Source organism: Capra hircus, chromosome 8, assembly GCF_001704415.2.
Source record: "Capra hircus breed San Clemente chromosome 8, ASM170441v1, whole genome shotgun sequence".
Taxonomy (NCBI): Eukaryota; Metazoa; Chordata; class Mammalia; order Artiodactyla; family Bovidae; genus Capra; species Capra hircus.
The window spans coordinates 111,618,764-111,642,759 of record NC_030815.1 but is presented as its reverse complement, the minus strand read 5'-3'; the positions used below and the strand labels follow the sequence as shown (position 1 = coordinate 111,642,759).

Sequence of the window (23,996 nt, the reverse complement as noted above, 5' to 3'; positions counted from 1 at the left end):
CCTTTCACGGTGCCTATTGCCATCTGGTTCCTCGTATTTTTTAAAAAATAGGTGATTCTCATCAATCAAAAGCCATCAGATACTGGAAAGAAAAGACTAAGGGCTGGTGTAGAGAGCGTGGACCCCTTTGTGGGTGTCAGCTTCTCAGCATTTGAAGGACAACGGCTCAAAGGTGTCACGTGTCGGTCCTATGGAAAAGCAGCAACCACAGGTGGGAAACCAAAGGCCAGAGGCAGGTCCCTTCAGGACAGGTCCCTCCATGCCCTGCGGGGTGGCCTGGAGCCGATGGCAGCTCCTGCGGGGGGACCACCTGCCCTGGCCACCCCGCACCCCCTCCTCCCCCTGGGGCCAAGGACTCGGACCCGAAGGCTGGTCCAGAGAGGGAAGAGGCGGCCGGCCCCAGCCCCAGCCTCCCCCTGCTTGTCTCAGGAGTAGGACAGTGACGGGGGCCCAGCCTTGCTGGGGGGTGGGTCCCCCGAGTTCAGGCTCAGGCCCAGCTCAGCAGGCATGCCACCTCCAGGAGGGTGCCTCCTGAAGGCCCACAGCCCAGGGGGGTTTGGTTTCCCTAAAGGGACACAGGGATGATGCGGAATCTCACCAGGTGCCACAGGCCATGCCCCTGCTGAGGGTCCTACTCCCACAGCGGGTGGAGTTGGCCCTGAGGACAAGCCGTGCAGAGTGGCTGGGCTTCCCTCGGTTTGCACGTGGGGCTGGGCCGTGGGACCCGGGGTCCGCCAGCCGACTCTGCCTGCCTCGAGGGCGAGGCCCTGCTTCAGGGTCCCCGCGGGACCGTCCACCCGGAGGGGCTTGTCCCCTGCCTTCTGCTCCGTAGGAATCCCGCCGCACCACTGGTTCATCATGTCTTCAGAAATCGGAATGAGACACCATGAGGCGTTCGACCTCGGGCACATTGGGAGCTTGCGGCGGTTCCACGCGTGGGTTCCCTGTGAGTCGCCACGGTCTCCAGGCTGAGAGACGCGTGGCTGAGGGGGCCTCGGCTTCGGTTTGCTCGAGAAGGACCCTCACGGTGTCTTGTGCCTGTGGCATCTGTAAGTGGCAGGAAGGAAGGGAGACGCTTGTCTCCGGCCCTGTCCCCTGCTCAACGCTTTGGGGCCCCCACGCTGCGGGCTCTCGTGAGTGTCCGTGTGTCCAGGGTTCTCCCAGGACCCCTCCTCCTGTCTCTCTGGGCACATCCTCCGCTGCACCCTGCACGTCTGGACGTACGTGTGTATCGCTGTCACGAGTCACACACCTTACGTCAAAGGGTGGGTGTCCCTTTGTCCCGAAATATCCCTTCTGCTGGCTGATGGTGTGTGCCGTGAACACTCAGTAATTAGACCAACAGAGCATCTTCGATGCGGCCTGGAGTGTCGTATTCTATCTGGCCACGAGGTGACCCCTGCACACCTACCTCTGTGCAATTGCTTAACTAAGTGGTCATTTCTGAAATAAGCAACATGGTGAGTCTCCCCACCAGACCGAAATCCAGCCTGAGTGCTTGCTCGCTCATTCCTGGTCCTGGGCGTCTTCTCCACGGCCCCACCTCCGTGCCGTGCAGTGACTGGTAAGCATCCGTTTGCCTCGTGTCATCGGCGTGTGGCCTCAGGGATGGTCACCAAGGGCAGGGCCGTCTGAGAGGCAGCCCTCGGGTGGCCCCAGGGCCTCTGTGTGGCCGCAGAAGTGTCTGCTCACTGCTCCCAGCTCCCAGCACCCCCGCGGTTGGGTGGGGCTACTCATATCCGCGGCCGGGGGTCAGAGAGACTCGGAGGCACCTGGAGCCCGACCTGGGCCGGAGGAGCCCCGGGCAGTGGAGGTGCTGGGCCCCGATGCCCACCCCTGCTGTCCTTGCAGGCCTGCATTTTTATCATTTGAAATCTAAAGACACTTGTCTAGACGTTTGGTTCGGGCGCAGTGTCCCCCTCAGGGGCTCTGACCCTCCCTGACACCCTTGGCTGTGGGTCTGGTGAAGCCTCTGCCCCCAGGCTTGGAATGTGAGGTGGGGGGTGGGGGCAGGTGGCTGTGACAGAGGACAGAGCCTCTCACCTTCCGCCTGGCCCTGAGCATCGCGCGGAACCTGCTCCTCACTGAGCTCCGGAGGGCCTCAGCCAAGGCTCAGTCCCGGGGGTGGGAGGATGCTGGAGTCCGCTCACAAGAGCGAGATCATTTAAGAGGAGGAAAGCATGGCTTACCTTTCAAAACATGCCTCTCCCCAGAATTTTCTAGCAATAGCATTGTTTAAAAAATTACCAATCTTCTAAAAACTTATCCTTTTACAAAAAAAAAAAATTCTGAATAAGAAGGAAGTGCTTTAAAAACAATTCTCTCATATTATTTGCTGAAGGCCACAAGGACACCTCCTCCCCGCTCCTGGAAACACAGACGGCCCCGTCTTGCCAGAAACAAACTCCTGAAATCAGTCCTGTCCTCATGTCCTTCAAGCTCTGCTCCTCCTTGTGACAGTCTACCCCGAGGAAGGGGCCAGCAGCCACAAAACTATCTGCAAAGATGCTTATCCCACCTGATCTATAACTTGGAAAAGTTAAAAACAAACGCTAGATAGTTTCTGGAGACCAGCTTGGGGCCGCGGACCCAGCTGTCGGCAGGGACGCAGGGCTCCTGGATCATGATCCCGCGGCAGGGTCTGCAGCTCCCAGCCCCAGCCTCAGCCAAGACCCCGTCCACACACCAGCTCTGCAACGTAGCGGCCGAGTACCCACCACAGACGGTGGAGGGAGCCGTCATCCCTGACCAGAGCCGCACCACACACCCACGTCTGCTGTATGTGCTGAGCGGCTTCAAAGCCATAGTTATACGTTTGCAATCATCAGTCAAGAAATCAGGCCTAGGTGATAATTCCTTTGTTTCATCTTAACCAATACAGATTGTAAATATGAGAGATTCTCCACGTCCTTGCCTGAAAATACCTATATTCCTTCTCTTTGAATGCAGAATTATTTTAAAAGTGTATTTAATTTTATCCAGTGTCAAACATCTACCCTGAAATGCATTACCTGTTTTATTGACAGTTTTAAACACACCGAATCAGTCACACTGTCTTCTGAAATATGTAACAAACGCGGCCAGGGCCGGCAAGGTGTCCACTCGGGCAGACCTGCTGGAGATGAGCAGCACACACTCTGTTTTCTTGGGGTGATGGCCAGGAAGCTCTTTTTTTTTTTTAATAGAGGATTTACTGTGTGTAAAGGTGAACTGCCATCACAACAGTCCTGAAGTGTGTGTTTGCACAGGCAGTTCATCATAAGGCGTTGATCAACGGTGAGTCTGGGAAACCCACTTGCTCCGAATCCTCACTTCATACAGACCAGTCCCTAGAGCTCCACCTTTTAGCTTCTCTGCAACCATGCATGCAAGCTATCAAACGGTGAGATAGGTGCGCCCTAGCTTCTGACTTATAATATTAGCAGGAAGGACAGGCACGCCATAAAGCTCAGGGATGGGCAGTGCCCAGCGATGTCTTATACAGAATGAAGGGGCTGTGGGCGCCCTGGCTCCTGGCTGGGTGGCTGCGCGCACAGAATTCTTCGCCCACGCCCAGGCGTGCGCCCTGCTGCATGGCAGTCCTACATTAATTAGAGCGTAAACAGACACTGCAGTGTTGCCATGCACCCAAGTGGATCTTCATTTTTCACATGCGGGGCCCTACTAATTAAAATCAGCTTTGCAATTAAATGTGGAAAATTGTGTTAAACTTTCAAGCGTGGTTAGAAAAAAATGCAATTATTTTTAGGGTTTTTTTATTTTAATGCAAATGCGAATTCTATCCCTGTGAAACCAGTAGACGGGAAGCGCAGGATCCCTATTCTTCTCTCTTCCTCTGCCTCTTTCTTTCTTTCTGATTATCCAGGCTCCTCTCAGTTCCACTGCTGTCTCTCCTGGTGCCTGGCTCCGTTCCAAGGCTTTTAGTGAGAGCTCTCTGTCAAGGCATGAATAATACAGCCCCCAGGCTGCCGGCAGCCTCCAAATGAGGCGTGCGTGCATCAGGAAGGAGCCCTCAGCTCCAGCTCCAGAACAAGCTCCCGTGAAGACAGGCGATTATTTACCCGCGGCTGACGCCACGGCAGCCACACTGGTGGGTGCGAAGGTCTATGAGGTGGAAAAATCCGGAGGAGGAGCACGCAGCCCGAGCCAGAGAGAATCCAATAATTTTCTAATAGGAAAGAAATCTACCGTTTGGAGCTTTTAATTTTAGGATAAATTGATTTCATTCTGAATTTTCTAAATTGGGAAGAATTTAAATATAATACCAAGGCCATCAACTGGCTTTTGCAAGACTCTACAGCTAGATTTCAGGTCAACTATCTCACCAGAACCCTTTGCTCAACAAACAATAACCTGAACAAAACAGCTGTGAAGGACAAATGTGAATAAAATCCGTTAAATGTCAGAAGTAAATTCAGAGGGTTCACAAGCCAGATGATGTGAAGAATAAACCCACATCAGGGACTCCCCCCCACACACACACATTCTCCTTCGTTGGAGACTTATATAAAAATCGCTGTTCAGAAAGAGGTAAGTAAAGCCAGGTAGTTTCAATGGTCCAGCATGCATCTGACTGCTGACAGGAAAGCTAAAACGCCAAATTCCTCTACATTGCCTAGTACTCATTAATCCGTGATAGATTTTTTCAGATTTCTTTTGGCTGCGGAACATTTTTAAAGTCTTTACTGAATTTTTCAGGATATTGTTTCTGTTTCATGCTCTGGTTTTTCGGTTGAGAGGCACATGGGGTCTTGGTTACCCGAGGAGGGACTGAACCCTCGGCCCCTGCACCAGAACGTGGCCTCTTAACCACCGGATCACCAGGGACGTCCCGAGCTGTGATAGAGACTAATAAATATTGTTCCCATCTCTACTTTTTACTAGGAAATTTTACAAAGACTTTAGAACAATAAGGCTTCTCTGGTGCCTCAGATGGTAAAGAATCTGCCTGCAATGCAGGAGACTTGGAGTCAATCTCTGGGTCGGGAAGATTCCCTGGAGGAAGACACAGCAACCCACGCCAGTGTTCTTGCCTAGAGAATTCCCAGGACAGAGGAGCCTGGCGGGCTTCAGTCTGAGCGACTAACAGATACTTACAGCAGTAGCAGTGGAACAATAAACTAGCCCTGATTTTGACAACGAATTTAGTATCTATTTATTTACCCCTTTGTAACATCAAGTTACACTGTATCTTTAACACAATATTTTATATCAACTTGGGGACAGAAAATTGTGATTATAAGGCATTAGCATATTCAATCTCAGCCAAATTTTCAAGAGTGAATTTTGGCAGGAAAGTTTTCACGTCCCACATTCTGGCTATCCTTGTAATAAGGTCATGCGATTCTCTGGTTTATTAAACAATCTCTTTTTCAAGTACTTGAACCAAACGAAAGCAATCACAGATGGAGTGAACTGGGGCCTCTTGACTCCATGTCTCTGTCCGTAAGATGCCCGTCTTCAGGCTCCCCAGGTGGCGCTACTGATCGAGAACCTGCCTGCCCGTGCACGAGACACAAGAGACGCGGGTCTGACCCCTGGGCTTGGAAGATCCCCTGGAGTAGGAAATGGCAACCCGCTTCAGCACTCTTGCCTGGAGCATCCATCCTGTGGACAGGGGAGCCTGGCGGGCTGCAGTCCACAGGGCTGCGAAAGAATGGGGTGCAATGGAGCACGCACACAACCCAGGACAGGCAGAGACCCCAGTCCCCAAGGCGTGCGGTCAGCCGCGGTCTTGCACTGGGCAGCTCCCCCTGCACTTGGCCTGTCCTTGCTGGCTCAGGGCCCCAGTCTTGGGCTGGCCCTGTGTCCTTTACCCCTCGCCTACAGGCAGTCTTCCAGCCAACCAACCCAGAGCCCAGCGACTTCCTCAACTCCAGGGTCACGGACTCTTCCTCCATGTCTTTCATTTCCTTCCTGCCACCCAGGCTGTAGGCCTGGAAATGCTCTTTTCACCCACGGCTGTTTTAGATGCTTACAGGTCACCTGTCTGCCTGCACAGCAGGAATGAGGTGGCCCCGGGAGGAGAGCAGGGATCCAGAATGCGCCTCTGCCTGAACCTGGGTGTCTAAGAACCGGACTCTGGGAACTCACTTAGATGGTGGAGGGTTAGTTTTGCACCTGCAAAGACAGCTCTGGGACTGGCCCCCATGTTTGAGTGCTAGCTTCGGCATCTCTCACGTCAATACCGTTTTGGAAGAGCCGTGTGTCCTCAGGGCTGTGGAGTGTGCAGAGTCAGGTGTGCAAGAGATGTGAGACCTGAGTGGAAAGGAAGAGGTGGGATTTGCTGTGGGCGGAGACTGACACCGCATTCTGGTTCAAGAAAGAGATTACTGCTGGCCTTGACCGCAGACTCCACGATGATCCCGTCAGAACTATGTGCTAATAACATAGAGCCTAGAGAATCAGCCGTGAGTCTGGATACTGACAATGCTTTGGAAGATAAAGGCTGGTGGTTTTGTCCCTGATCACGTGGGTGTGAAAGTGTTAGTCACTCAGTCATGTCTGACTCTTTACACCCCCTGTTGCCCACCAGGCTCCCCCGTCCCTGGGATTCTCCAGGCAAGAATACTGCAGTGGGTGGCCACTTCCTTCTCCCAGGGATCTTCCCAACCCAGGGATGGAGCCTGGTCTCCTGCGTCGCAGGCCAATTCTCTACTGCCTGAGCCACCAGGGACGCTGCCCACATGCATCAGGGCATAAAAATGCTGACTGAGCTGGGACCCTTGTGGTCAGTGTGCAGGGATCCAGAGATGGGCCTCAGGTCCAGGAGGGTGGCCGGGAGGAGGGACGGGTGTGGTGCCTGCGTCAGACGCAGAGGCTCGGTCACTGCTCTCCCTCTCCTTCACCCCGACTGCTTGGCGACTCAGCACCACGTGGGATACCACGTCCAGCCCCCTGATGTGCCCGGAGTTTCTGGTAAAACTGTGTCTTCATTTCCCTTATGTTTCCCCCAGTTTCTCTCTCTGATTCACCCTTTGCACAGTTGTGTGTATGCTCATCAGGCAGCTCAAACTGTGAACAATGAACACAAACATACCCTGAGTCCATTATCTGCAGTTCAAGGATATGGCTTCTGGATAAGGCAACACATCCAATAAGATAATGCAATAATGTTAGAAGTTTAACTCCCACCCCTTCGTTTTTAACCAGAACTGTAGATCGTGAACTCCGTGGGAATTCAGACTATTGATGAACTTCACAAGTATCACCCAGTGGCTGGTCCTCCTCTGCCTTCTCTTTCCGGTTTCTTATGAACCCACAGCTCTGCCTTCCTTACCAAGGGAAAACGTCACCCATCTCAGCATCCACAGGAAACCAAATCCCCACTTCAGTGGCAAGACCACGCCCCAGGGCCACGGCCTCTGCTCAGGGACACAGACACTGCCCATGGACACAGCCACCGACTGGGGCTACAACCGCCGCTCAGGGCCACGGCCACCACCCAGGGCCACGGCCTCTGCCCAGGGCTACGACCACCGCCCAGGGCCACAGCCTCCGCCCAGGGACACAGACACTGCCCGGGGACACAGCCACCACCCAGGGCCACGACCACCACCCAGGGCCACAACCACCGCCCAGGGCCACGGCCTCCGCCCAGGGACACAGACACCGCCCGGGGACACAGCCACCACCCAGGGCCACGACCACCACCCAGGGCCACGACCACAGCCCAGGGCCACGGCCTCCGCCCAGGGACACAGACACTGCCCGGGGACACAGCCACTGACTGGGGCTACAACCACCGCCCAGGGCCACGGCCACCTCCCAGGGACACAGCCACCACCCAGGGACATGAGCACTGTCCAGGGCCACCACCACTGCCATGCGGCCCTCCAAAGCAGTGAAACGGCACACTGAAACTCTGACCAGTATTTGACTCTCTTAGGAATTATGCTAAAATAAAGATTACCTGGTAGACTTCATTTTACTACTAGAAATCAAATTTCCAAAAAATTTTATTTTTTACATTGTTGATTCCCTTCACTTGCCTCAAATTAATTTCCGCATGTTCAAATAGCCAGATATCAACATACTAAAGGCACGTCTTTATACTCAGCTACAAACTGACATGATGAGTGAGTAAAATGAAACTGCGGCCTTAACAGGAGCACACCCATCGAAAAGTGCGTCAGTAAAACCCAAGTGTTGGCCATTCAGTCGTGTCCAGCTCCTTGCGACCCCGTGGACTGCAGCCCGCCAGGCTCCTCTGTCCATGGGAGTCTCCAGGCAAGAACACTGGAGAGAGTTGCCATGTCCTCCTCCAAGTAAAAACCTGCAATGATGGGCAATTTCATCAAGACCCAAACTGCTGGTCCTATCTGAAGACGTCTCAGGTGCACCGAGCCTCAGCAGGGGGGGCAAGGTGACACCTGTGTTGGGGGCGGTGCAGGCATCTATGTGCACGAGCAGCTGTCAGAGTGCAGAAACTATCTTTTCAAAATGAAAGAAACAAAGCCAGGTATTATTGAAATCTCACAAATCTGAAATAGCTACAGTCAAAAGATGTTGATGTGTACAAGAATCTTACCTACTACAAGGACCACCTTTGCAGTCTGAGAAATTCAAATGTCACCTCTTAGTTAAAAATTTCTGATACTATATAGCCATTGAAAAACAGAACTTAGAAAGCCTTACACCTCAGTGAGATTCCTGGGAGAGGAGTCATATCTCTGACACAGCATTCTGAATGGCAATGAGCTTCACAGAACACAGTCTGTGGGCTTCCCAGGTGGCCTCAGTGGTAGAGAACATTCCTGCCAATGAAGGTAGATGTCAGAGACTCGGGTTTGATCCCTGGGTTGGGAAGATCCCCTGGAGGAGGAAATGGCAACCCACTCCAGCTTCCTTGCCTGCAGAATCCCATGGACAGAGGAGACTCCTGGGCTACAGTCCATGGGGTCGCAGAGGGCTGGATACTACTGAGTAACTTAGCAGGCACGCAACAAAGTCTGCGACTTTCTTGTTTTAAAACCGAAGAAACTGAAGCCAGTACAGGTGGTGCTAACGGTAAAGAATCTGCCTGCCGATGTAGGACATACAAGAGATGAGCATTTGATCCCTGATCCCTGGGTGGGGAAGATCCCTCAGAAGAGGAAATGGCAACCCACTCCAGGATTCTTGCCTGGAAAATCCTACGGACAGAGGAGCCTGGTGGGCTACAGTCCACGGGGTCACAAACAGTCGGACGCGACCGAGTGACTAAGGACATACCAAAGGTAAATAATTCACCCAAAGCCCCCGGGTCACTAGTGGCAAAGAGGAGACTGAGCCGAGAGTCTGTGTCCTGGGGCCCCCAATATGCCTCCTGATTCACTAACCCCTTTTCACTAGTGAAACAGTGGAAATTCCAATAACTGTATACGTTATGATTCACGGTAAAAATAGCGCCATTTTAAATTTAAAAATTAAAATTATTTTTGTTTTAAAATTTTCCAGTTTGGCTGCTTCTGTGAATATTCTCTAAAATTTCATCTACTTCGCTCCTGCACAATTGAGGGCTTTCTGTGCTCTCATCAGCATCGAGTCTCAGAGGAGGGTGGAGCCTGGCTGCCTTCAGCTGGCTCAGCCTCAGCCTAAGCACCATCTTCTGTACAGGAAGAGAACCCCAGGGAGGAGGTACCCACAGCCCGCCTCCCACAGGACCCATCATGGGGTCCAGGATCACGGGAGCACTGTGGGTAGAAATGCAAAGGCTTGAGTCAATTCTTTGGGAGATTCATGAGCATTCCTGCAGAAGTGTGGTTACAACTCCTAATTAAAACCAGCTGACATCTAATTAAAACTTTTTAGCCAAATCTAATCATTCCTTCTAGCAGCAATGTAATCAAGTTTAACTATTGATTAATCATGAGATGACTGGGCTTCCCAGGTGGAGCTACTGGTAAAGAACTCGCCTGCCAATACAGGAGAGGTCGGAGACCCCGGATCAATCCCTGGGTTGGGAAGTTCCCAAGGAGAACATGGCAACCGACTCCAGTATTGTTGCCAGGAGAACCCCATGGACAGAGGATCCTGGTGGGCTGTGGTCTGTAGGGTTGCAAAGAGCAGGACACACCTGGAGTGACTTAGTGGGCATGCACACATGAGATGATCAGGGGAAAAAAATCACTCATAGTTGGCTAACTTGGTTTTCTCCATCGTAAACATAAACCGGTCAGGTTTTAAAAACAGGATTTTTAAAAAAGAATTTACATATATACTCCTTCATCAAATAGCAAATACTTGAAATAAGCCATGTATTTAAATCAGATAATTCAATAATTTTGCACAGTAAGATGATAATATAATACATTAAATATAATAATTTAAGTCACACAATTCTCTTAAGCATGGCTAGCTGTTCCTCCAGTCTGAAACCGTTTCATTGTGGGTGCCCATTAGAATTCCCTGCCTCCCTAAACGCTAGCACGGGGGATTCTGGAGTAATTTGTAATTTTCCCTTGATTTTGCTGAAGGACAATCATCATAATTGCCTGATTTCACCGGTAAATTAGCGCTCAGCTGAAAAGGAAATAGTGAGCAAGGCCGCGAGGACTGTCGCCTGGGGCTGGAGCACCTGCCGCAGCACCTGGGCCCGCGAACCCGGGCGCGGCCCCTGGAGGCTGCTCGGCCGGGTGACAGGCTTGCAGCCCGGGCACCGGGAGTCGGCCAGAGGTGAGCCCTGGCCGGTGCACGCTTCTGACGCACCAGGGCCGCGACCTTCGGCAGAAAGGGGAAGCTGCCTCCTACCACAGGGCGGGGGCCCACCAGACGAGAACCTTCCGGCGACCTGGCCCTGCCCTGCAGCCTCGGCTGAAGCCCTGCCGCCACGAGCCCCTCCCCGCCCCGTGCTCCCGGTGTCTCTGAAATCTGGGCTAACGAGCAACATCACCTGAGCCCTAGAGCCCCTGAGCCCCTGGAGCTTGGCCCGGCCTGGCCCTTCCAGCCCAGACCATCCCCCGCGGCCGCCTGGGGCCTGGCCTTCCTCCCCCGGACGGGTCGAGCTCCCGCCGAAAGACCAGGAAGGCCGCCCTTCACCACCCGAGGGTCACCATCCTGAGCTACGTTAGGAGAAAGCGGGACAAGACACCCGGCCCCACGCGAACCAGGGGCAGGCGCCGCGCCGACCCCGCCTGTCCCCCGCGCGGGCAAACGCTGCCCCAGGCAGCCGTCCAAGCGGCTCCCAGAGCCCCGGGCCCAGGTGCAGGGGAGCCTCACCAAGAGCCCCAGGCCCGGGCGCAGGGAGCCTCGCCAAGGGCCCCAGGCCCAGGTGCAGGGAGCCTCGCCAAGAGCCCTGGGCCCGGGCGCAGGGAGCCTCGCCAAGGTGGCGCCCGCCAGTCGCACGGCTCCGCGCCGAGCCCGTGGCCTTACCTCCTGTGTCGCGCGTACTTTCCGCTGACGTGGCCGCTGCCGTCACAGCCGGGGGTGGGACAGCTGCAAGAGGAAGGGACGGGTCACTCAGGTGCCCCTGGACGGCGGGCCGGGGGCGGGGGCGCGGACTCACAGGGAAGGCCGGCCACTGGGGGGCAGGGGCAGGGGCAGCCCTGGGCCTGGGGAGCACGGAAGCCCGCTCTCAATCAAGGGGTGCGTTCTCTGAACCCCCGCTGGGCACACGTGCGGACCACTGACCTGAACAGCTCCTGGATGGCCGGCTCCACGGGAACTGCAGAGAGAGGAAAAGACGCTCATTTCTCTTCCATCGCTAGATTCCCCCTCCGCCGCCGTGCCCCACCGCCCTGCGCCCGCCCCGGCCACATACAACCACCCAGAGGCCCAGCCCGAGGGCTTCTGCAGGACGGAGGTGACCCCAGCAGGGCCCTGGGGGCCGGGAGGCACGGGCGTACCTCGGACCCCTTTGGACCGCGTGCGATGCCGCTTCTCCTCAGCGTCCACCTCCATCTGCAGGGAGAGAAGGCGGTCAGCGTGCTCCCTGCTGGGGTCTTAGGGACAATGTCCCTCTGTGAAGGGGGGTCGGCCCCTGGGGAAGGGCCAGGCAGTCTACCCGCGATGTTTAAAAATAACAAGCAAGACCTTGGTCCTGCAGGGGCCCTGCAGGGGAAGACTTTAATGAGGACACATGGGGGTCAGTCAACCTGAGTTGTACTCGTATGGAGAATACAATAGACAGCGGTGAAGTTTGCAGGAAGGAAAAACGTTCACACGTAGTGTCCGCCTTCTCCTTGTAGCTGAAGTGTGTAACCTAGTCAGGGACGAACGTGGGAAGTGGGGGGTGTCAGGAGGACATGCTCTCTCCTGGCGGCTGCCCTCTCTGTGGTCTAGCCCTGCGGGCGGCTGCGGCCACCTTGGTCTGAACCATCAGGGCGCTTTCCAGGGTCATGGCCCCTCCTGGTGGTCATGGCAGGACTTACACTTGGAGGTCACGGGTGTCTCTGTCTACTACCTTGCACAATCCTCACACAACTCTGTAAGGGTGGCATCTATATTCTGCTCTCTTTACCCGGAACTTGCCCAAGATCATCCGTGTGGCAGCGTTGGTGCAGGGCCTCGAAAACCACCACTGTCTACACTTCCTCCTTGGGTCAAGAACACACTGCGGGACGGGTGAATGCAAGTCACTTAAACACAGCGACACTGCTCGTCGCAGGACGCCGCGCAGCACCTCAGAAGGGCCGACAAGACAAGAGCAGGGACGACGGCAGCCCCTCGCCAGACCCCACTCTGGCCTGCGCCTCTGCCAGCCTGTCCAGCAGGAGACGGGGCTTCAAATCTCTGTGTCGGGAAGATCCTCTGGAGAAGGGAATGGCAACCCACTCCAGTATCCTTGCGTGGAAAACCCCATAGACGGAGGAGTCTGGCGGGCTACATACAGTCCACGGAGTCGCAAAGAGTTGGACACGACCAAAGTGACTGGGCACACACACGTACCAGCGTGGTCAGAGCTGTGTTCTGGGTGGGAGCTGCTGCTGCTGCTGCTAAGTCACTTCAGTCGTGTCCGACTCTTCTCGACCCCATGGACTGCAGCCCACCAGGCTCCCCCGTCCCTGGGATTCTCCAGGCAAGAGCACTGGAGTGGGCTGCCATTTCCTTCTCCAGTGCATGAAAGTGAAAAGTGAAAGTGAAGTCGCTCAGTCGTGTCTGACTCTTAGCGACCCCATGGACTGCAGCCCACCAGGCTTCTCCATCCATGGGATTTTCCAGGCAAGAGTACTGGAGTGGGGTGCCTTTGCCTTCTCCATCTAGGTGGAAGAGACGTGGCAAAATCTCCTGTGTGCAGGGGTTGGGGGGGAGGATGGGAGTTTGGGATTAGTAGATGCAAACTGTTCCACTAATGTTCGGCACAGACAGACAACAAGGTCCTACTGGATAGCACAGGAGACTTCAATATCCTGCGATAAATACGAAAAATAATCTGTTATCTATTTATCTGTGTCTATAACCGAGTCATTTGGCTGTACAGCAGAAATTAATTGGGCTTCCCTCATAGCTCTGTAGGTGAAGAATATGCCTGCAATGCAGGAGAACCAGGTTTGATTCCCTGGTGGGGAAGATCCCCTGGAGGAGGAAATGGCAACCCACTCCAGTATCCTTGCCTGGAGAGTCCCGTGGACAGAGGAGCCTGGAGGGCTGCAGTCCACGGGTTTACAAGAGTCGGACATGACTTAATGACTAAACCACCACCAACAGAAATTAATACAGGAATTAATATAGGAAATTAATACAAGTAACTCAGGTGTACGCCAACAGAATTTTAAAAAAATTAAAATAAAAAGACACCACGGATGCAGAATTCACCTCCACAATTTATGACAAGAAGCATCAGAATCGGGAGAAGACTAGTCAGACTCCTGTGACTCTGCTAGCTGACGTTACAGAAAGACCCGCTGGACTTGCTGTTGGAGCAAGGCTACAGCAAGCCGAGACTCTGCAGAGAATCCCGAGAGAACAGGGCCATCTCTGGCCTGAGCCTTCATATCAACAAATACCTACTCATCACTCTGTGTGCAGAGTAGTAAAAATACATATAATAAAAAGCACAAGCTCATTTAGTGTTTGAAATGTGTGCTGAGCTTTAAGGGAAAACTTCAGGTTTCAAGTTAAAAACAGGGGGCTGGGGCAGATATTTTAGGTGAGGGAACAGGATGTGCAAAGGCTCTGGGCAGTTCAGGGGACCTGGGCGCTCAGGGTTACTGGGGGTGCGGACCTCACAGAGCTTCAGAGGGGCATGGCCGGTCACGCCATGGAGGGGGAGACTCCCCCTTGTCATGTATGCTCCTGCTGCACCTGAAATAAGCCTGGGCTATCACCTGGGGCGGGTGGGGGGTGGGGGGGGAGTTGTCATCACAGGGCATGGAGGCCATCACTCTGTGAGCATGGAGTCGAAAGCCTTGGCTCACTTGCTAGTTGCCTAAGAACTGTTCTATATTTTACATTCAGGGTTTAATCCTTTTTCGTATATATTGGGGACAAACTTATTTTCTTCTAGGTGGATAGTTAATCCTGCAACTAACCCCTCAATTAATGAATACCAGACCCCACTAACACGCGCCTCTTTTTGTGGGCAGGTTCCATCCCAGCTGGTCCCTCTGTGGACTGCTCCGTTTATTCCAGGGCCAGCCCTGTTTGAGCTCCCGGCTCTGTGGTGTGTTTTGTTCTCTGAGAAATAAGCCTCCATGAACACTGGGATAAACATACGCACACGACTATATATAAAGTGGATAACCCGCAAGGGCCTGCTATATAGCACAGGGAACTGAATCCCACATAAGGGAGCAGAATCTGAAAACAGAACGCACGCAGATTTACGTGTAGCTGAGTCACTCTTCTGTACACTCCCAGCTCAACATTGTGAATTAACTGCGAAAGTGTTAGTCGCTCAGCCACGTCTGACTCCTTGTGACCCCACAGACTGGGTACCCCCAGGCCCCTCTGTGCATGGGACTCTCCAGGCAAGAGTACTGGGGTGGGTAGCCATTCCCTTCTCCAGGGGATCTTCCCGACCCAGGGATTGAACTTGAATCTCCTGCATTGCAGGCAGATTCTTTACTGTCTGAGCCACCAGGGAAGCCCCAGCTATACTTCAGTTCGAAGAACACATGCATATAAATACTTCATACGTTCTTGGAGAAGCGTAAGCCTCCTCTCTGTGGAGGCTGCAGGAGGCAACTTGTAGACCATGCCCTGAAAGCGCTGGGGGAGTCTCTCCTCCACCTGTCAGGGGGCCGCCGAGTGAAACAGGGAGACAGGCACACTCCCCTCTCCCGCACGTTTCGATGTCCAGAAACTCCCAGAGAGGCTCAGGTTCAGCCAGGTGCGCACCGTTCAGGGCACGAGGTGTGCGGGGGTCTGCACTGCCCAGGTCTACACCGGGAGTGTGGGCGAGGCCCCTACCCCTGCAGGTCCCCTGCCCCGTGCCCACCCCGCCGATGGTCACCCAGCCTCTTCCATAGAAGTTCAGGCAAGCTGTGCTTTGAGTTTGCTCTTCGGGTGGGACTGAGACTGGAGCTGTAGGAGCTTCACTGGTGACTCGGAAGTGGTGTCTGCAGGCTTTCTGGCCTACGTGCGGGCTCTGGACTCCCCTGGGCCTGGGGAAGGGGCAACCGGGTACCACTGCCTGCGTTTCTGATTCTCTCTCTAGTGCGTCATGCTTAGAAAAATCACCATGAAGGAACTATTTCAGCATACATTAAAAAAAATTTTTAAGCCCAATGTTTATTTTAAAAATAAAGAGAGGTTTTTGGGGGAGCTTTGAATGGTTTTATACTGAAAGCCTAGAATGTAAGAAATTTACTGTTGAGCCAATGAAAGCCGTAGGATGACTCAGTGAATACTGCGAACTTTACATTCAGAAGCAGGACTTATTGTATTATTTGATCCCCGTAGTAAAAGGCACACTGGTCAGGCTGAGCCATACTGAAGATAACAGAATATTATCTGCACATTCACGGATTCCATCAAGCTTTGGAGGCTGAGCAACTTCCAGGCCATAGCTGTGTCCCCAGGAGGGGCTGGACATAGGGTCCAAGAGCGTGAGGACCATTGTCCTCCTGACCCGCGTTCCCCACCATCACGCTCTCCCTCTGCGCAGACGGGGAGGAGGGACCCTGGGGCTTCAGCCGCCGTGGTGGGCTGCTCAGACTTGACCCAGAGCCTCAGCTCCCAGCTCCCTCCTCCACTCCCCGGCCACTCACAAGCAGGCCCCTTTTTCATCAGCCATTAGCCGGCCCTGCCTCTCACCTGCTGCCCCCAACCTGCGGCCACTCACTGCTCTAGTATCAGCAGGTGGGGAGGAGGCAGCAGGTGGCGGTGGGACCTGTGTGGCGGTGGGATAGTCAGGGAAGGTGTAATGAAGAGAAACGAGGTGCTTCTGGCACCACCAAGCTTGAGGATCAAGCTGAGTGGAGCCATTCCCGCCAGCTGCCCTGTCCCCGGTCTCCGTCTCCTAGGTAACCGAGCCCCGGCTCCACGCACAGCTTCGCATGATGGAAGCTGCTTCCTCATCTCAATGCAGACTCTGGGAAGTTTGGGTTCATAAGAAATCTACCAGGAAAGATCAGCGAGAACCAGGGATGATGGATGTAGGCAGCCTTGAGTAGCGGCTGGGGAAGCGGGATTACCTTGCAGGAAGTCTTCTCTCCCAGGAATGGAGGCAGCGTGACTCCGTGGGCAGGACACAGGCCCACAGTCAGGTCTCTCTGCTCTGGTCCGGGTCCTCCCCAGCCTGCGACTGTGGCGAAGTCACTTAATTTCTCTGTGCCTCGATTTCTCCATCTACAAAACAGGGGCCACATGGTGAAGCACCTAGTGACTTGAGATGACACCACGAGGGCAGGCGAGTAGAGGATGTGCCCCCTGCAGCCACCATGTGCCCCCTGCAGCCTCCACGGAACCCCTGCAGCCTCCACGGAACCTCTGCAGCCTCCACGGAACCTCTGCAGCCTCCACGGGCCCCCTGCAGCCACCATGTGCCCCCTGCAGCCTCCACAGAACCTCTGCAGCCTCCACGGGCCCCCTGCAGCCTCCACGGGCCCCCTGCAGCCTCCACGGGCCCCCTGCAGCCTCCATGGGCCCTCCGGCTTTCCCGAGGGACTGCACCTGCTGTCCTATCGATGGACAATGGTCCCCGAAAGAAGTGTCCTTCTGGACTTGGGGCTCCTGCTTAGACTCCAAGAAAGGGTCTCCCTTGGGTTGTCTGGGAAGACTTGTTCCCTGCTAGCCAAGTCATCTGTGCAGGCTGGGGACATTCTCCAACTGAGAAGGTTCTAGAACTCCTGGTCTGGGGGACCAGTGCCGAGCCCTCCAGACCTCCTTACTGGATTCTCCTTTCCACGTCTGGGGCAGGAGCAGGCCCTGGCGCACGGCAAGGTCATTCCAAACCAGCATCTGAGGGTGACCCCTGCTCATTCAGTCTGTGACTTCTCCAGGGGCTCAGGGGCTATCAGACAAGGCTGGTCTCTGTGACGTCTGTGGAGCCAGGGGACTCTGCTCAACACCACTTTCTTGTCCCTTACATCATTTACCTGTCAGCCAAACGACCCTAACTTTCTGAGTGAAGAAACCCACACTCCGAGAGGTTGAGACACTTCCTCAAAGCTCCACAGTTAGCTGTTGGGAGAGCCATGGAGAATCCGCGCACACTTGCTTGAAGGTCTAGGGCTGTCCCACGGCTGCGGGGTGTTCACACCGTCCCCCTCCCCCCACCAGGCAGGACTGTCCCACGGCTGCGGGGTGTTCACACCGCCTCCCCCACGCCCCACCAGGCAAGGAATCTCCAGGGCTCCCGGGTGTTCACACCATAACCCCCCAGTCCCCACCAGGCAAGGACTGTCCCAGGGCTGCTGGGTGTTTACACTGCCCTGCCCACCACCACCAGGCAAGGACTGTCCCAGGGCTGCTGGGTATTCACACTGCCCCACCCACCACCACCAGGCAAGGAATCTCCAGGGCTCCCGGGTATTCACACCCCTACTCCCCACCAGGCAAGGACTGTCCCAGGGCTGCTGGGTGTTCACACTGCCCCCTCTTTGCCCCCACCATGGGAAGAACTGGAAGGGCTGAGACCAGGACCGGAAATCGGGTCCTAGGGTCCCAGATGAGCCTTCGGGTGGTGACTTTCGCCCCACCAGGTGCCGTGGACACTCCGTCATACTGGTTTGTCATTCTGAAGGGCCCACTGCCCCCCACTCCTGTTTTATAGGAACTGAAAACCTCTGGGCACGCTAATGGTTTGTCATAGACAATAGCAAAATGCTCAAGTGGGACATCAACTAGCTTTGTAATTCCTGTTTTGAACAACAGGCAACTAGGTGGTTGAGTCAAACAAGAGTCGGAGGCGTTTGGGTCACTGTCCTTGGAGCTCAGCCATCCTTCCGTTACCTGGGAGCCCACCGCCCCGTCTGCCTCTGTTGGCCTTAGGGCTGAGCTATGAATCCTTGCCTCTCACACTTAATCTCCTCAAGGCCTGATTTCATCACACAGACAAGGACTGAGAGTCTGCACCTGTGTGTCTTGCCAGGAACACAAGGACACAGACCGCAGAGGACTTAAATTCATAAATTCCCAGAAAGAGAAAGGAATTAGACCAGATTTGTCTTCCTTCTTTTCAACTTTGCCACTTAGAACAAAAGAACATCCCCCCGTCTCCTCCTTGGGATACCTTTCCCCAAACTCTGCTGCTTCATCTGTCCCAGGGCTCAGCACTCGGGTCCCCAAGACTCTGGAGCAGCCAAATCACCCGTCTTTGTCTTGGGTGCCGCACCCGGGGCTGGTTAAAATGGCTTGGTTGACAGAGAAAAAGGAAGCGAGAGACGGTAAAAGGAAGATAGTACTCCTGGGCACTGGTGCAGGATGAATCCTAAATCTAACTGGGCAGATTATGTTCTACAAGTGACCAGTAAAATGTTTAATGGTTAAAAGCTCTGAAGTCAAAAGAACTTGGCTCACAAAAGCACTACCACTTACTTCCTCGTAATCTGAGCTTGTTGTTCATAAGCATGAATTTCCTGGAATTTTTCAATCTCTAAATTAGATAATACACAAGAAGGATCTAGCTAACCATAAAGGCTCAGTGAATGGCAGCAAGTTTACATAGTATCACTGTATATATATTTACTAGGATGCCTACATAGTATCTCTGAGTTCCACTTTCTCATTTACAGCCACGGTGATGTAAATAGCTCCTAAATGGGGATGTCTTTAATTAACTAGCATTTCTAGGGGGCTCACTCACCTGCATTCTGCTAGACTTGGGTGATTCAGTATAAAACAAGATAGATACGACATTGCTATGTGAGTTTCAGGGGAACCACAGAAGAAAGAATAATGAAGAGTTAGATCAGCAGAGTGGTACCTATAATATGCAAAAACTAGTTTATTTTGGGTGTAAAGAAAAAGAGAGGATGAAAGAACTGAAAAAAAAAAATCCCCCTAAACTTTAAAACAGTAGGTTTGGGTAAAATAGAAATTCCATACCTATCACTCCAATAGGTACTGGGAACATAATCCACTGAAGGGTTCCCTGGTAGCCTCAGATGGTAAAGAATCCACCTTCAACACAGAGATATGGGTTCAATCCCTGGGTTGGGAAGATCCCCTGGAGGAGGGAATAGCTACCCACTCCAGTATTCTGGCCTGGAGAATCCCATGGATGGAGAAGCCTGGCAGGCTACAGTCCATTAGGTCACAGAGTCAGACACAACCAACCAACTAATACTTTCACTTTTCAAATCTACTAAAACACAGATTAAAACAAGTCAGTACATTGGCAACACACTCAGTTTTGATACTATGCCATATGTGGGTGCTGGCCTTTCTAAAATAGTTTTCTAAAACTATAGCTATAAGAACACTTTACAAGCAGCAAATATTCAACTCAGTGTGAGCAACGTTATCAAGAAATCTACATATAAATAGCTCATAATAATTAAAAATTAAACAATTAAGTTATATATGAACACGTGACAAGCAAGCTGGTAATTATGGGTCAGCTCCTATCCTCAGCATAAGTTACACTGGGTCTGAGATTCTGGTTTGCTCCACTTCTCACATAAACCTGCGGCATGTGCTCTGGAAACCAGAGTCGTGCTTCAGAGGACGTGGGAGAGCAGAGGTGTCAAGGCCACGGAGCCCCTGGAGGGCACACACTGACGTCATTGAACTAGGAGGAGGCTCCCTGCGGCCAGACCCGAGGCTCTGCTGCAGGAAAACAGAGGCTCCCTCCCAGGGACAGGCCGAGTTCCACCCGCACCCACTCCTGCGGCCACGGCTAGGTCAGGCGTCTTGCCCGGGTGCCGCCAGGATTCAGAACCAAACCGATTCCCTTTTCGCAGAAGCCAAGCTTTTTTTTTTTTTCTTTAACATTAAAAGTCAATGGCATCCCTTTTTGGTCTTCTCCCTAAGATCAAGTGTAAAAGTCAGGGGCAGACATGCCCTCTGGGACATTTATTTAGGAAATCAGAGTCTCAGAGGGATTATTATTATTATTATTGCTTTTGAAAATCATGCATCACACGTGTCTGCACTGAGTGTGCTCAAGGAGGAGACGCAGCTCCCAGGGGGCTCTCAAGGCCTCGCCTGCCCCTCACCCTCGGGCACCAGGGCGGGGCGAGGGCCCCTCCCTGGGTTTCTGCTCCACCTCGTTGCCAGCAGTGCGGGCCTTCTGGCCTCGCCCTCGCCCTCGCCCTCGCCCTCGCCCTCGCTCCGGGCACGAGGGTCACTGAGGACCCCGTTCTCCGCTCCCGCTGCTCAGCGCTCGGTGCACACACGACATGAAGCCTGCTGGTTGCTGAGAAAGTGCTTCTTTCTTCCTTTTTGACTTCTTTATCGTCTTTACTGTGTGTGCGTGTGTTGTGAATGTCTGCTGAGTGCATTTGAATTGTCACAAGTATCGTCCTGACAGGGCTTTCCCAGTAGCCCAGCGGTAAAGAATTCACCCGCAAGCAGAAGGCCCAGGTTCGACCCCCGGGTCGGGAAGGTCCCCTGGAGGAGGGCCTGGCAACCCCCTCCAGTGTTCTTGCCTGGAGAATCCCACCGACAGAGGAGCCTGGAGGGCTACAGTCCGTGGGGTCACAAAGAAACGGACAGGACTGAAGCGACTTAGCACGTAGCACTCAGGCGTCCTGCTGATAAGCAGATCTTATTGTGCTTGGCTTTTTCTTTTTCTTTTCATTCTTTATCTTTCTTCTCCATCTTTCAGAAAGTTTTTCCAAATATATCTTTCAGTTCTTCAACTGCATTTTAAAATTTCAAGAGTCCTATTTTACATGCCCAAACTGGCTTCTGCCTCGGTTACACGTTTGCATTTATTTTGGTGATTGTTTGTCTTCACAAGAGGACCATCTCTCTCCTCAGACGCAGTCCCTGTCCCCCTCTGGGTGAAGCAAGGGCAGCCCCACTGCTAGGCGGGCTCAGGGGTCCTCACTGAGCACCCCCGGCGTCTCGTGACCCTTTTTACCCCAGAACTCACATCACACATCCTCTCATCTCACTCACGTCTTCTCCTTTGTGCCGTTTATTTCTGACAAAAAGCGCATTGCCACTTGGGAGCGTAACAGCTTGCTTCCTCGTGTGTTTGAGGTGGTGCAGGACCCTCCTTTCACATTTTGGACATTTACAGGAAACAGCGCACCGAGGACGTGCGGTGCCCCTGCTTCTGACAGCCCTTTGAAGGAGCGTCTTCAGCCCCTTCTGCCGAGGAAGCTCCTCCAGGCAAGGTCGGAGCAGCCCCGTGGGGACCCCAGCATCAGTGTGGTCACTGCCGTCCGGCCAGGCCGGACGAGAGGAGGAATCTCAAAATGGCCACAAGGCTGGTGACATGGACGCGCCCCACATCCTTCCATGGGACCAGCTGAGAAAGAAGCGCTCGCACGCACTGTGGTTCAGCTGGAGCCTGGTGAGAATTAAGTGACTAGATCCTCCAGAAACGAGGTGTGGGGAGCGTGTCCCATCAGGCGTCTGTCGAGTGCTGGGGATGGCAAGGACAGAGCCAGCCAGCAACACTGCTCAGGGGACCCTGGCGGGATAGATGGTCAATCCCTGGGAGGGCGGGATTGAGCGGGGAGAGGGCTGGGGAGGGAGAGTGAGGGGCGGGGGCGGGCAGGGCCCTTGGGGAGGTCCCCTGGGAACCTCGGATGGACCAGGGGACTCCCCCTCCTGCCTCTCAAGCCCAACCCAAGCCGGGTGGGGACTGAGTACAAGGACGCTCGCCACACACTCTGGGCCAGCCTGCTCCCCCGGGGCACAGGGTTCTGCAGAAGTCAAGGGCACCCGGGAGCTTGCAGGACAGATGCGGCAGGTGCTGATGGCCAGGTGGCCTCCGGGGGTGGGTGGAGGGACTTACGTGCAGGTTGAGTATAAAGACAAGAGGAGGAAAATGACGTTAGAGTCGAGCGAGAAGCAGGCCTGCTGGACAATGATGTAGGATGGACCCATGCTTATGTTAATATTTACTGACTTATTTGTACAATATAAAAGCTTGAAGCCACACAGGACCAGCTGTCCTGTGCATCCCGAGTGTCTGATCCCCCAAGTCATTCTCAGCTCTGATGTTCACACACTGAGCAGCCAGGTTACCTCGAGTTAGGGCGGCCCCTTCCTGTCTTGGTGTGGACTTCAGGATGCCGATGGCAATTACGCAGCATCTACCTGCTTAAATGATCTGAAGGGGGTGGTGATAAAGAGTCCACAGGCCCCCAGCAGCTGACACCTGCCCCTTTGAGGAGAGGGCCGAGCCAAGTCCGTGTCCCAGGAGGAAGACCAGCAGCTGCTGTTTGGCTCCGAGGCCCCAGGACTCAGCGTGGAGTCGCCGTGGCCAAATCCCTGTGGCTTCTCTTCCCTGAGCACACCCGACACACACCACGTTGCTCTCCCGCCCACTCCCCACCTTCTCCTCCCGGCACGCATCCCCAGGATGGTGGAAATGAGAGTTCAGCCTAATTCCCAGCAACACAGAAGGCAGTGGGTTTCTCACTCATCCTCTCCAGAGTGAGTGGGGAGAGTGAGTCGGTTTTTGTTAAGCAGCCTCGGGTTCTGCCTTGATCAGCGGCCCCCAGGCTTGAGGTCTGTGGACCCAGCTGCTCCGAGTCCCGGGTTCTCTTCCTGACATGGGTCCAAATCCTGCCCGTTAGGTGGTGGGAAGTTAAGTGAGGTGATGACCAAGATGCTCAGCACCAGACCCACTCGGGAACAGCTTCCGGTGCTGTGGGATCGCCACCATCAGCATCAAGGGCTGTCGAAGTCTCGCTCAGCCTGACTGACAGGGTTGAGTTGGGTCTCAAAAGGTCGTGGGTGGAAGTCCTAGTCCCCAGACCTGGGAGCGTGGCCTTGACTGTAACCAGAGCCGCTGCAGATCAAGTAGGGGTGAGGGCACACGGGATAGGGTGGGCCCGCTCCAGCGTCACTGGTGTTCTGATAGAAAGGGGAACGTGGGCACAGCAATGCCAGCAGGGAGAGGGTCTTGGGACCCTTACTCAGGGCTCTGGCGATGCGTCTACAAGTCAAGGGCGCTGAAGGTCGTCAGCAAAGCCCCAGAGGCTGGGGGAGGGGCCTGGGGCACCCCCTCCTCCCCGCGGCCTCGGGAGGAACCAGCCCAGCCTGAGCTTGGGTCCTGGGTACGAGCCTGTCCTCCAAACCACGAGACACTGACCGTGTTGTTTAGGCCCGGGGCTGCCCCAGCTGCTGAGCGCAATCACAGGCCTCCGCGGCCCCGCCCCTCCATCACTGGGATCAGGGAAGATGGCTCTACCCCGCCTGACCCTCCTCACTGCCTTCCCGGCTTTTACTTAAAAGCCACCACCGACGACCCCCTTTGAGGGCTGTTCATTTTGGTGGAGCTAAAGGTGAAAGGTCACAGTCACATCCAACCATGAGGCCCGTGACCCTGGTTCCACCTTCCAGGCCGAGGGGCATTTTTAGGCAAACTTCAGATTGCCCTTTAACCCTCAGATCAAGCCCCAGAAACTGTCCAGCTGTCTCTGCGGAATGGCGGGGTGTGACTGCAAAGAGCACCTCCTGGAGCATCACTTATTTATCTTTCTTTCCCACAGCTCCTCGTCAGTCTC

General features: G+C 54.2%; 1 protein-coding gene across 8 annotated transcripts in view; it reads right to left on the bottom strand.

Moving 5' to 3' along the window:
- The window catches only part of MYT1L (myelin transcription factor 1 like), a 167,481-nt gene that overhangs the window by 121,382 nt on the left and 22,103 nt on the right, over positions 1-23,996 (bottom strand). For all 8 annotated transcript variants that reach the window (XM_018052729.1, XM_018052732.1, XM_018052730.1 and 5 more), the window contains exons 2-5: positions 16,557-16,710; positions 11,826-11,880; positions 11,611-11,644; positions 11,353-11,415 (exon numbers count right to left, since the gene is read on the bottom strand). In XM_018052729.1, the coding sequence (XP_017908218.1) occupies positions 11,353-11,415; positions 11,611-11,644; positions 11,826-11,880 (152 nt within the window). In that variant the 5' untranslated portion in view covers positions 16,557-16,710. The remainder of the gene's footprint in view (positions 1-11,352; positions 11,416-11,610; positions 11,645-11,825; positions 11,881-16,556; positions 16,711-23,996) is intronic.